The sequence below is a fragment of the Astatotilapia calliptera genome, chromosome 23 (assembly GCF_900246225.1).
Source record: "Astatotilapia calliptera chromosome 23, fAstCal1.2, whole genome shotgun sequence".
Lineage (NCBI taxonomy): Eukaryota > Metazoa > Chordata > Actinopteri > Cichliformes > Cichlidae > Astatotilapia > Astatotilapia calliptera.
The window spans coordinates 32,654,044-32,668,003 of record NC_039323.1 but is presented as its reverse complement, the minus strand read 5'-3'; the positions used below and the strand labels follow the sequence as shown (position 1 = coordinate 32,668,003).

The window sequence follows — 13,960 nt, the reverse complement described above, 5'->3', positions numbered from 1 at the left end:
CAGTGAAGCTAAAGCCTGATAAGCTGAGTTCTTTGCATTTTTTTGGTGACTGAGTGCAATTAAATCGGTTAATTAGTCAATTATCTGTTGTACACAGGACAGCTAAATATTATTTTCCAAGGCGTCCAACGACTTCAGACACATAACAAGTTTTAGTTTGAACTCAGGATGTTATGCAGTGAAGTTCATCTTTGTCTTAAATCCTTTGCACAAGCTAATTTATATGTTATCTTATATGACGTATATACAGTGTGTTTAGATACCGGGCATAACATTATGACTGACAGGTGACATGAATAACTGATTATCTCTTCATCATAGCACCTGTTCATGGGGGCGATGTATTAGGGAGTGTTAGAAGCACAAACAATGGGCAACTGTAAGCATTTGAGCCAGTTTGACAAGGAGCCAAACTGTGATGGGTAGACGACCAGGTCTCAAAATCTGCAGCTTTTGTGGGGTGTTCCCAGTAAGAAATGGTCAGTATCTATCAAAAGTGGTCCAAGGAAGGAAAAGTTGTGAAAAACTGACAGGGTCATGGTCGGATCAAGCAGACGAGTTACTGTCGCTCAAATTGCTAAAAAAAAAAACCCTAACGGCGGTTCTGATAGAAGACAGTCCCTATTATGGAAACGGTAATCCATGATCTTTCAGGGGGATAATGGGCCCTGCCGCAGAGCAAAGATGGTTCATGATGGTTTTAGGAACACAACAATGTGTGAGTAAGCTGTGAGGTGTGTGAAGTCTTTTGGCTCAGACGTCACACAGTTTGACTATTTTTGTTCACTCTTGACTCTGTATGACAACACCAAGAGATGATATCCCTAATATGGTCATCTCAGACACTCAGCCCGACCTGAGCACATTTACCCCCACCCACCTGCTGTTCAGACCTGTTTGCAAGTGGCAACCAATCAGAAGAAAGTTTGTTTAAATGACTTGTTTTAAACAGTGGATGAAATGAGGGGGCTGGACCAAAGTCCATCATAAAGCAAAAAAGGATTATTTCGAAGCAGAACTCATGCATAGCTACTCTAGTACAGTCTGAGATTGAAGAGATGGAGCTCGGAATAAGAAAGTGCTTTCTATCTAGTTAATTCAGTCTGTGATGGCACACTGCTGCCTTCACTTTTAAACAACTAACACATCACTGTTGTTGTGAATGCATACTTCCCAAAACTCCTACATGACACTGCTGTACAGTACCTGCAGGCCGGATGAGCAGATGACAGCCAGGTTTAATTCTGGGGCAGACGGGTACTGGCAGACACAGGTGCATACACCCAAATAAAACACATAACACATGCTGTGTTATGTAAAACAAGACAATGCTTGTCCATTGTCTTGTTTGGTTTTTTGTCTGTGTGTTGGCGAGTCTGTGTCCCTCAAGCTGATGGGGGACTATCATACACACCATCTGCTCAGCCACTCCTAATCTTCCATTTGTACTGTTAGAATTTCCAACTTGGCCTGAGGAAATGTTAAAGCTTTCCTTACACATACACCATCTACACGAGTGCTGCACATGAACTCCTTTTTCCTTTCAGAAAAGGGATCAAAATTCAGTAAACTGGCATTTCACACGAGTAAAACATCTGAAAAATACATTTTCTCCTACTCACAGAACTCTTTTTGGTCATTGTTTAAAGTAACGCAATCTCTATGCATTTGCCTTCCAAACGACTCCGAGCCCATCTGCCAGTTCTCCCAACTATGAAGCGCTTTGAATAGTCGATTTTCTGTTTGCCAGTGCGCTGCTCCCTTAGGTTACTGCAAATCACCATGCATGACGTATTGGAGCCTACGAGCAGGATAGCTGTCAGTCCACATCTCAGCTCAGCAGCCCTTCCACTTCCACAGAAATGCCAGTGCCACAGAAATCTGCCCCCCGGACATCAAATTAGAAGAAGAGTTTCTCATCGCAGTCTGCATCCAGAGTCTCCATCAATCCCGGCTTTCCACACATTTTATTGAGGACATTCTACATTCTTCCATTTCAGTGAAGAATGACATTTTCACATTGAAGGATTTCCACTCAGTCACACATGAAGGTTGCCACTAGGGCTGCCACAAACGATTATTTTGATAGTCGACTAGTCACCGATTATTTTTGCGATTAGTCGACTAATCAGATCATCATCCATTGGACGTAAAACTTATTGCACCAGCATGCATCTGCTCTTATATAACTATCATTAGCTTACAGCTTTAAGTGTTTAAGGTGCTAACTAAAAATAAAGACAAGTTGATGGTTTATTAAATTTTAATGAAATTTGCAGATTGTTTCGGTGAAGTTTAATAAACTCCTTGCTATCTAAAATATAACAGGACACCGGAGTATATTCTCGAGCATCTCACACTTCTGATAATCAGTTGTCTGCTTGACGTTTATTCAGCTGTGTAAAAACTATAACTTTAATCTCAGCCAAACCGATTTACTCAGGAACAAATAAAATACTAAAAAAAAAAAGCCCAGCATAACATTTTTAAGTTATCTAAGTCACTTATATATGTTTAACCTGAGTAGCGAAAGATGGCGGTGGGTTTGAAGACGATTTGCCGGGAGTCCGGCGTTCTCACGGGCTCTAGTGAGCCTTGCCCCCGGCTAGCTATCGAGCTAGTGGGTGACAGACGTCTCTGAAAAAGTCGGAGCGCTTTTGAAAGTATTCTCGCCTGAAAATATGCTAAACGTTTATTTTGTGACCCAGAAAGAATAATAAAAGTAACATTAAGACTAACTAGCTGCCGCCATTGTTGGAAACTGAGCTGGACTGCGCTATGAATTCTGGGACACAGCTACTTCTTTGGGGTTTAACGGCACCTGGCATCCTTGTACATGCACTGCTGCCATCTTCTGTTTCAGTCTGTTATTACACTCTTAAATCCTACTACTTATTCCTGCGTCTTTTGTGATCTTACAAAGCTTCAAACGACTCGTCAACTATTAAATCAGTCGTCGACGATTTTGATAGTCGACGTAATCGTGACTAGTCGACTAATCGTGGCAGCCCTAGTTGCCACAAAGTTAGTAAGGCTGCTCTCAAACATATCACCCTCTCATTCAGATACGATCACTGTAGTTTCAGCAGTGGAGGTCTTTTATATACAGTCTGTGGCTCTTACAATATACGTGTGACATTAAAGTTTATGTTGGGTCAGTATGCCCGTCTCACATTTATCTTCTCCTCTTTCTCAGTGGATGAAGGAGATGTGGCGCTCTGACGGCTGCTACGCCAACTATGGCGTGGATGGATCCACCTGCTCCTTCTTCATCTACCTCAGCGAGGTAAATCCTTCTTTTTTGTGTTAATAAATGTAGATAAAAAAGACTGATTGTATTACATCGTCATGATTACTTTTCATGTGGTACAAAATCAACATCGCAAAAGCAGCACTGGTGTATGAGCGCCTGACCAGCATCTTAACAAGCTGGTTACTGTTTACCATTTATATACAGGCTTTGTGTTTATTGATGGCAGATACACCATTGGACCTCAGATACGCCACTGTTCTCTGTATGCTGCTAAGTGTCCGTCTCTGTGTGTCTGCATGTTTTCTCATTAGTTGGCTTTTATATATATCTGTCTCCTTTACTGGTTTCTTTTAATCTGCCTACCTTCAGATGTAAAAAGCAGAAATGAGTAGAAATCACCTTCATCCTCATATTATTTTATAAATGTTTGTCCACCGAGCAGAACAGTTTTAAATAAATACGCTGCTAAACATGGTGTAATTGTTTTAACTGGTTTCTTGTGTTAATTTTGGTCAGTTTTAAAGTTGAAGTAGATGCATATGAGCTGCATACTGTAATCATAATTGTTTCATTTCCTCATCGCCCAAGAGATTGTTACCTGGGTAAATAAAAAGAGTTTTCCTTTAAATGCAGTGCTTTTCTACCAACTATATAAAATGGTAAATTAGTTACTCATTTTCCTGTCTTTAAAAAATACGTGAACCTATTTCCAGCCTTCTGTTTTTATTATTGGACTGTACCAGCATAGCTTGGCATGATTGACAGATCAAAATAATCCTTATTTAGTTTACATTGGCTCATGGCACAACCCCCCCAGTTCTTCCCATCTGAAACGGCACTAAAAATGATTTTTTCAACCTCAGTAAACATGAAGCAATCATTTTTTTTGTAAAATGTAAATGAAATATATAAAATCAAAGGCTTATTTGTTCAAGTACCTCTATCGCGATAGCGCATGTTGATGATGTCATCAAGCTGCGCCTGTTTTGGTCGAAAGCATCGCAGCAGCTAAAACCATTATCATCTGCAAATTATGGCGGGCGACAGTCATAGCAAAGAGATGAAGCACTTTTGAAATATGGGGAAAGCCAAAAACTTCGCTTCCTCCACTTCCGTAACATTGATTCATTAATGTTGAATTCTCTCGCAGCTGTTCTATTCCCATGTTGTTGCACTATATTAATAACCAACCTCGTATTGTTGATGAATAATCTCAGTTGTTCTCCTGACTGAAGTTTGGCCCGTGTATAGCATCCTGCTATGCGATTGCATTTGTCCCTGACCACCAGAATCCCTCACGTTCACTTTTATCGAGTGGAAAAAAAGTTGGCGTTCGTCCTCCAGCTTCACTGTGCTAATGTTATGCTAACATAGCTGTGTCGCTAGCAATCACGTAGCACAACATTATATACCAGGTAGTCCAACTTCAGTAACCCTGCAAACGTTTCCAGCATTTATGTTGGAAGTGGTAGCAGAGCTGTACGTTTTAATTAGTTTCAAAAGTCTCAGTCAGAAGATGGTATGAAATGTTTAGGTGTAAACTAGCGAGCTAACTCCCTGCTAACTTCTAACTCCGTTAAATTTAATAAATTCTGTTTTCATGGATGTTAAACTTAATTGTTACACCCGATAAAGCAGCAACGCTGATGATTTTATTAAAGATGAAAGAATTTAGACCGTTTTTAACTCTTAGTGTTCGTTTGACTTTGGGACCTGAAGCAGACGGCGTTTTGGACCCAGATTACTCCGCGAAGCTCCTCACTACGGCAGCCGTAATGCTCTGACAATCCATCAAGCAGTGCGGCTTACCAAAGTTGTACTAAAACATTTTTTAACAGATTTCTGCACGCAGAAATCAGTTCGAAGTCAGTAAGTAAAATCAGAATTCATACATAAGGCACACTCTCGATTTTTGAGAAAATTAAAGGATTTTAAGTGTGCCTTATAGTGTGGAAAATACGTTATACAGAAGAAAAGAATATATCACGATATATATCGTTACCGCACGTGCTTCAAATTATATCGCGATATGAATCTTAGGCCATATCGCCCAGCCCTATATGTATTATTACTATTATTGTATATATGTCTCAAAAAGTCATAAAAATCACAATGATGTAGAGGTCTCAAAGCTCATGTATCAAATAGGATTTGCTTGGCATTGCATAAAATAAGGAAACGCATAACAGGTTCCCTTAAAAGCAGAGGAACGTTGTGATGAAACATTCTTGTTTTTTGCATATATTCGAAAAATGAAGAGTCTTACATTCTTTTCAGAAACCTGCAGTTGCTTGATCTATTTTCCCGCTGCTTGCATGGTCTCTTTCTGCGGTATATTTTTGGTTTGTGCTTTGGGTTTGTTCTCTTTGGATTCAATAAGTACGATAAGAGCTGCAAAAAACCTCAGACAACCAGTAAAAAATGGATACTGCATACCCAGAGTGGCCTGACAACATTCCTGCAAACTGAGAGTGATCACAAAAGAATGAAGTGCTAAAAATAAGTAGAGGTAAAAGGGGGATTTCATTTTTCATGAGAGCAAATTAGTGTGTTGAGGAGGACGGTGAGGGAGAACGAGGAGATGATTCAGTGGGGAGGGGGGTGATGTGGTAATGTGCGAGGCACTCCTTCAAGGGATGAGTTTGCAGCATATGAAAAGAGATTCAGAATGACTTCACTTCAGTCCCGGCAAATAGGGGGAAAAAGCCACGGTGGAGGGATTATTCATTATTGACGAGTTCCTTCAAGGGACACTTTCAGACCTTCAATTTTTTGCATGATTTATCTTTGCCCCAAACACGGACATGTACTCGTTTTGTAGCGACAGAGCTAATCTTTTCCTTAATTCTAATTAAAGTCTGCCCCCCCCAAAAAAAACCCTAAAAAACCCCCAGCTTTGCTTCACATTAAACTTCCGCTCTGATTTCTCATTTCAAAGATCTTCCGCAGATCACAGCAGCTGATTACGTTTGATCAGCGAGCCTTTCGTTTCTCTCGGACGAGTTTTCCTTAAATTTGTCTCATCAACTAATTCTAAAGTTGGAAATTGAGCTTCAACTAGAGAGCTCTTCCATGTTTGTTTTGTTTTGAGGCGTTATATTTTTGGGAAAAGTAGGATTTCAGATTCAGAGAGGTCAGCAGCCTCTTATGAATTTTGTATATGAGCTGAAAGCGGTCGACTGGTAAAGAAGGCAGAAAGCTGGCTTGGTCGGTATGGGAATAGAAGCGAGATGGACATTAGTGGAATCCATTAGGTTTGAGAGAAACCTCGTCTTTCTATTCATGGAAGCAGGAAGCAAACAGAAATATTTGTCAGAATTTATAAAGACTCTCTGCTAAGCTAACATCCTTCACTCTTCACCTCTAGTGTTACAGTTCTTCTTAGCTAAGAGGAAAAAAAAAATTCAAGCTCAGATCATACACCCTTTACCATGTATAATTCATACGTGTCAAGCGCTGCATTAACCTTGCAAAGGGGCAGCGCATCCGGATGGATGTCAGCGGGAGAAGGTCAGGGTTTAGCTAATGGTGGTGTGTTGCTGATTGACAGTAAACACTCGCAACTTGTACAGAGCCAAATTTTGCCAAGACAAGCAAAATGCATAATTAAACTTCAAAGGAGCTTGCAAAGAAAAGCGTCTGGACTTCTTTAAGTTGCTTGAAGACGTTTCACCTCTCATCCGAGAAGCTTCTTCAGTTCTAAGGTCAAATGGTGGAGAGTCCCAGATATAAACCTAGTGGGAGTGACCCCCCACAGAGGGACAAAAGGACCCCCTGATGATCCTCTAATCGCCTGAGCCAAGGTGGGAAACTGGGCGTGGGTCCCAATCAGCCAGAGTTTCGGGTGTGTTCATTGTGAACCTGGCCCCCCCTTATCATGCGAATTCCTGAGGTCAGATGGCCCAGGATGTGAGTGGGCGTTAAGGCGTCTGGGAAGGGATCTCTCCACCATTTGACCTTAGAACTGAAGAAGCTTCTCGGATGAGAGGTGAAACGTCTTCAAGCAACTTAAAGAAGTCCAGACGCTTTTCTTTGCAAGCTCCTTTGACTACGATGACCTGGATGACTGAGAACCTTCACAGACACAATTAAACTTCACTTCTCCATAAACATCTGTATGTACAAACGGATGAAGAGGAAGGAACTGCACAAGCAATTGCTGAGAAAGAAGAAGTGATTTAAATCAGGCGTACGAACAGGATGGAATATGGAGACTGCAGTCAGAGTGGCAGTTGTTCAGCATCAGGCAAATCCTCAGCTGTGTGGCTGTGTCCCACCTTCACCTACCTACAGACCCGTGTGTTGCTCTAGCGTTAACAGTTGGGTACTTTTCCCTCGTCTATGGAGGGCAGAGACACAGCACGAAAACCAGTCCTCTTCCCCAAACAGCCACAGGGACAACTCCTTGATATGTTGATATATGTTGTGTTTGTATGAAAGTAAATTTACAAAGCTGGAGGAGTTAAAAAGGAGATTGAAGTGGGCCAAAACAACAAACAAATCAATGGTCCATAAGGGTCATATGGGACGCACACGCACCCAAAAAAACAGTCATCCAACAAGTCGTAAATCTACATGATTAAAACACAATTCTAAATTTTAGAATCTTTTCTCATAAGCTTGTGAATTTGTTCTTGGAAAACAGGGATTTTCCTTTTTAAGTTTAAGATTTTTTTCCTTATAAAGTCTTGTTTTTTGTCCTCACAAGTTTGGCCATTAGTCTTTTACATTTATGGGTTTTTTCTTGCTTTTTTCCCCCTTAATTCATTATTTTTATTAATATTTTTAAACCTTCAATGGCCCTCATATATTATCAAGTACCAAACCAAAAAACTAGAACATATCTCCCTAGCTAAAATAAACAGGAAGACATCATTAAAAGTAAACAGTGGCTCACGAACACAGCGTACAGCAAGATGTGGCTGTTTTGGATGAAGAAGACCAAATCCCTGCCCTGAGGTGTTAACATATATATGTCATCAAACAGGAGCCACTCATCTGCGAGCTAGAATTTACCACCCAGATCACACCAGCGTACCTGCATATGAAGCAGTTGTATCTGCTTCATATGTTCAGACAGTTGTTGGCGTAAACACAGAAGCCACACCCACCTGCTGTTTAACCCTTTGTTTATTGAAGGACATGCTGTTTGAATGGGTGTGAATGCACTCTGAACCTTGTGAGACGTGTGGTTTCTAACAGAAAGTCAGACAAAATAATAGTTTCTTGCATTTTTCATTTTCTTTTTGGTCCAGTGCTTTTCTTCTTGTTGTTAGTTTGTTTCATGTATGAAATAAATAATTGGTGGGGACGAGGGGGAAGCTTGCTTAAATGGTTGAAGTAAAGTTTAGCACTGGTGTATAATCTGTGAAAAGCCAGATGAAAGCAGTAAGTGACACAGGCAGACGGAGAATTAAGGAAAACTACTTTTGTAATGGCAGGAATGGCCATAGCTTAAATGTACAGTGGAATTTTTTTTCCCTGAAGAAGTTGAGCTTGAAGGCCAAAGCTTCTACCTCTAAAAACGGAGGAACAGTAGCACAACCGTCGTGTCGAGAATTTAAAGCAGTAATGATGCTGGAAACATACAGCCAATCCATTAAATGCTTTCTAAGTAAGAGGAGTATTTTAAATTGTCTTGAGTTGCTGTCTAATGCAAAGAGCTGAAGAAAAGTGTTATATAATCACATATATATGAACTTGAGAGGATTCCTGCAGTTGCTTCTTGGCATTTAGTAGGCCAAGTTTAGCAACAGTGAACAGCAGCAGGGTCCATTTACATCTCTAGTAAAGTGAAGAGTTGTGCTAATGTACATTTCTGTGTGTGTGTGTGTGTGTGTGTGTGTGTGTGTGTGTGTGTGTGTGTGTGTGTGTGTGTGTGTGTGTGTGTGTGTGTCACGGTTCCGGTGGATGTCTGATAAAAGGTTAAAAAAAACAAAGCTGTAAACTGAACAGGTGTTTTGGGCTTCTTCCGTAGGTGGAGAACTGGTGTCCTCGTCTGCCCTGGCGAGCCAAGACCCTGAATGAAGAAATGGACCAGAGAGGCCAGGTGAGAGAAAAACAGCACACATCTCCTGTTAACTGTAAACTGAAAACACAATGGACCGTTGAACTACTTCAGCTGCCCTTCGAGATGAACCTTTCAGAGGCTCTCACATCACGAGCTACTGCTCAGACAGGAGAGATAATAGTCTCCCCTCGCTACTAACCCCTCGTGTTGTTATAAAAATAGGCTTGTGTGAGAGTAACCAGTTGCAGTTGCTCACTATTAAAAAAAATCTACTTGGTCGGCCTATATCTATTAGGCACCGTTATGCCGGGGTTGTTCGGGTGTCGCATTACAACACAGATGCCATAGCTGTGGTCCATTTAACTGAATGGATTTCATGGATACTTGTATGCGTGATGGCAAGTTTTATCATTAGGATTAATTTTCCTTACATGTTTAGACCTACTCCATTATGCTTCATTTATAGGATATTTCATATTAAGAAATAAGGGGTTTCTGTATGCAGGTAGAGCAGGTCATCGGTTAAACAGAACGTTGGCAGTTTGATCGCTGGCTGCTCCAGCATGGTTGCCGAAGTACTCTCAGGCAAGTTACTGAACCAATACTGATGATCTGTTCCTTTTAGCTGACCTCATTTTGTCAGATAGGCTCTATTGAAATGAATGGCTAGTAAAATTAAGCACACATGTGGTCAAATGTATAAGTGTGATACATATGCAAAAAACAGGAAATCGGGAAGCAGGCAAATGCTTTTTTTCTCTTCAGCACTGTATATCAGTTGCTTAGCGTTAGCCGCAGAGCAGACAGTAATATACATTAAAATACTAAGAACTGGTAGTCAGGTGAAAGCAAGTCTCATAACAATAAAAAACTGTCCACCAATAGCTAACATTTTAAAATGTTTGCTTTTCAAGCTGCCTTTACAACCAATCAAAGTAAAATCGAGCCAGCGAATGAGCAAACGGGCTGAGCTGAACTGTAAACATACCTCGATAGCTTATGATAGCTTATGCTATCGAGGTATGTTTAGCCTCTAGAAGACGAAAGCCGGAGTGATGGAACCATGGGTCAAATCTGAAATAATGATCTTGCATCTGTGCCAATGCGGTAGCTCAGTCAAATCCCACTTACAGAGCTTGCTTGCTGGCTTGTACAAAGTCTACTGTATCTTCCCCCTCCCCCTGCCTTTTCCTCTGCTTTGGGTGAATCGATATTAAGCGCTCTTCATCCCCCTCTCTGGAAGCATCAACAGCACTGACCCATCAGTAGCGGGGACATGCCATTTGACAGGCTTTGGAGTTTTTAATTCAGGCACAGATTTTAATAGCTTCAATCCGTGCAAGCGATTTCCTGTCGTGATGAGGAATGCTAATGCCTCGCTACAACCTTGTTTCAGCCACCTTAGCAGCTAGTAATGGCACTGTGGTTTCTCCTTAGCACTCTATCTTTCTCCCACTAGTGCCGCCTCACTCACAGCTTCACTTCTTTTCCTAAAAATTATATTCAGGTTTGTTTATATCGCACCTAATTATAACAACAGTCGCCTGAAGGCACTTTATACTGGAAGGGAAAGACCCTTCAGCGTTCTGGAGAAAACCAGCACTTGGCGACAGTGGGAAGGAAAAACTGGCTTCTAACAGGAAGAAACTTCCTGCAGATCCAGGCTCAGGGAGGGGCAGCCATCTGCTGTAACTGGTTGAGGGTTAAGAGGGAAAAGGGAAAGAAAGACGAGAGCGGAGGGAGATGTGACAAAGCACATTACTCTGCTCAGCGTCATATTCAGATGAGACGGGGTGATATTTGAATGTGTTTACACTATTTCCCTTTCCGTGGCCGTCTGTGACCTCACGTTTATTTCCATCCTTCAGCTTGACTAGCAGTTAGTCAGCAGTCTCACAACAGAGGCAAGATTACTAACATGCAGATAGACGTTTCACAGCATGAGCCGCTTTGCTTCACAACCTTTTTATTAAACATTTAGTTGATGACGATGTCCCGTCTCTTGAAATCTGTGCCCCCAGAAAAAAAGTAGCAGTGATCCTTCTTTGTGCTTTGTATGTCTCTTCTGTGGGAATCATCAAACCCTGCACAGCTAAGCCTTCTTCCTCTTCTCCCTTTAGACATTTGTTTGTAACAGGGAGCACTTGGCGCTCCAAATGTTTCAGCACCTGATGTTCCCGTAACCATAACTACAGTATAGTGCTTTCTCAATTCACTATATGTACTTATAACTCACTGTATAAGATTTTTGTTTCTTTTTTAAAAAAAAAAAAAAAAGGACAAATAGGGCACATTAAAGCCCAGATTCACCAGTCATTCATCCACCCCCCTATTCCGCAGACCAGCTCCGCCTTTCTGTCTCCATCCGTTTAATCCATCTGCCGATCCAAGGAGATACAATGCGAGACTCAGTCACTTTGGATAAACCTTTTAATCGTAGCTACACAGTGCTGGGGTTGAGCTGGGGATCTTGTATTAGTGGAGCTCACTCCAAGAAAACAAGGCTTTGGCAACTTGGAAGGCAATATTGCAAATTCTGAATTACATTAGATAAAATTTTAAAGATTGCTTTGGGATTTTCTTGCAGCAGGAGAACCAAGCAGCCATGAAGAAACACAAGTGAAGCAGATAACAAAGTGAACATAATCACTGTCTTGATGAGAAATTTTAAAGAAGTTGATATTAATGTTTTCTGTGGACCAACACGCGCACGTTATCAGATTACAGTCGCTGTACTTGTGTCCACGTTTCCACACAGGCGGAGATCCGGACCAGTTTCGAGGAGCTTTACCGGATGATGTCACAACGGGAGGAGTTCCGCTGGATGATGCTGAGAATCAAACGGATGGCCGAGCCGTGGGTCAGCGCCATCCGCTCGCTGGCTGCAAAGCAGAACCTGGGCAAGCGGCGGAAGAAGAAGGTGGGCATGACAGATGATGATGTAGTTTGCCGGAGCTTTTGTCCACTCAGGTTTTGTTTTCAGGGACGAAAAGAAGCTGTTTGTTTTTTGTGCTACAGTTGTTTTGTAAAGAGTAACTGCAGGCTCCGACATAAATGTGTCACTTCCTCTCTGCCAGGAAAGGCCCTCTAGACAGCGTTCAGAGTAATGGATGAAAAGCTTTTGTGAGCTCAGTGTCCTGTTTGTGTATTATATGTAGAAGATGGAGGCACAATACCAAAGTATGCAGTGAAACTCCCAGGTTTAGTCAGCTAAAAGGGAAGACTGGTGCTTTTCAGAAAAATATTCTAGCTGAATAAGTGAAATGTTAATATTTATCTACCTAAAAGTCAGCAGGATGCAGCTTTTTTTTTTAGCTTTCAACCAGCCAGTTGAAATGAATGCACCACCTTTATGTATACCAATACCGATATACACCCAAACACACTTTGACACACTTGTAGACCGCCTCACTTCTGCTCAGAGAAGAGCTGATGCTGGGAAAGGACTGACACAGATATTCCATTGTGTCCCAAGCTAGAAGCTGCTCCCAGCTCTGAATAACTGCACACTTCCCTTGGCCCTTCTGAATAATTCACATCGTGCTCCCTTGATACCGTGGTGCTGAAGTGAGGCAGCGTCCCCTTCATGTGAAACTCAAGAGTACAAGAAACAAGAAATCTCACGATCTTACCCGGCCGTTGCTTTTTTCCACCCACTTTGTTGAATCTGTTCAGTCTCTAATGAGACAAAGAACAGTTTCTCGTGATAATTTCAGCTTCTGATTTGTTCAGGAATTCACACTGTCAGCAGTGAAATGTGTGTTGGTCACTTCAAACAAAGCCTTCTATTACTTTCAGCTCCCACTGTGGAACACTATGTTCCCGCTCGGCAGCTGAAAACCATCCTGTGTGTTCATGTTTTACTTAAGTTGTGTGCGTTTTCTCAGCATGTGACACTGCTCACCTGTCAGCATAGGAAAAACTAGAACTGCTTTTACAGCAAAACCTCTTATTATAATGAGCACTGTAAACATTTTGCACTCTTAATAATCTAACCAGTTATTTTAGATAGGAAACCAGTAACGTGTCTTTTATTTGTCCACTCTTCTTGTGGGCTACGGTGGCTCAAAACAGTCAAAACAAGAAAGAAAGAAATGGCTCAGTCACTGCTGTCTAGGGCTGGGCCATATTATACCGTTCACGGTAATACCAGTATAATGTTAGGCAACGATAGGAAAATGAAATATCGCGATAGAATATGAGTAACACGCGCATGCGCAGTGCCTTTGTTTTCATACGCACATGGCCAATTGTTGAGTGAAACAGATGAACCAGAATTGGTTTGTAAAAATGGTGCAACTTCAGTGATGTGGAACTGATTTGGTGTTTGTCCATCAGATACACGACAAAGCACATTTTTTTGCAGAACATGCAAGCGGCCGTCGTTATTGTCGTATTTGTCGGACTAAGATGCTCTTAAATCTGGGAGTAATCTGGGTCCTAAACTCCGTATGCTTCTGGTCAAACGAACACTGCAGCATCACTGAGAGTTAAAAACTGTCTAAATTCTTTCATCTTTAATAAAACGATCAGCATTGCTGCTTTACCAGGTGTAACTATGAAGTTTAACTTCCAGGCATCCATGAAAACAAAATTTATTACATTTAACGGAGTTAGAAGTTAGCAGGAAACTAGCGGAAGTTAGCTCGCTAGTTTCGCTAGTTACCTAAGCATGATATTGCATGTTCTGACTGAGA

General features: G+C 41.4%; 1 protein-coding gene across 1 annotated transcript in view; it reads left to right on the top strand.

The window, feature by feature from the left end:
* The window catches only part of mgat5 (alpha-1,6-mannosylglycoprotein 6-beta-N-acetylglucosaminyltransferase), an 87,643-nt gene that overhangs the window by 28,872 nt on the left and 44,811 nt on the right, over positions 1–13,960 (top strand). Inside the window, exons 4-6 of the mRNA XM_026157599.1 lie at positions 3,197–3,286; positions 9,231–9,302; positions 12,022–12,183. Of these exons, the coding sequence (XP_026013384.1) occupies positions 3,197–3,286; positions 9,231–9,302; positions 12,022–12,183 (324 nt within the window). The remainder of the gene's footprint in view (positions 1–3,196; positions 3,287–9,230; positions 9,303–12,021; positions 12,184–13,960) is intronic.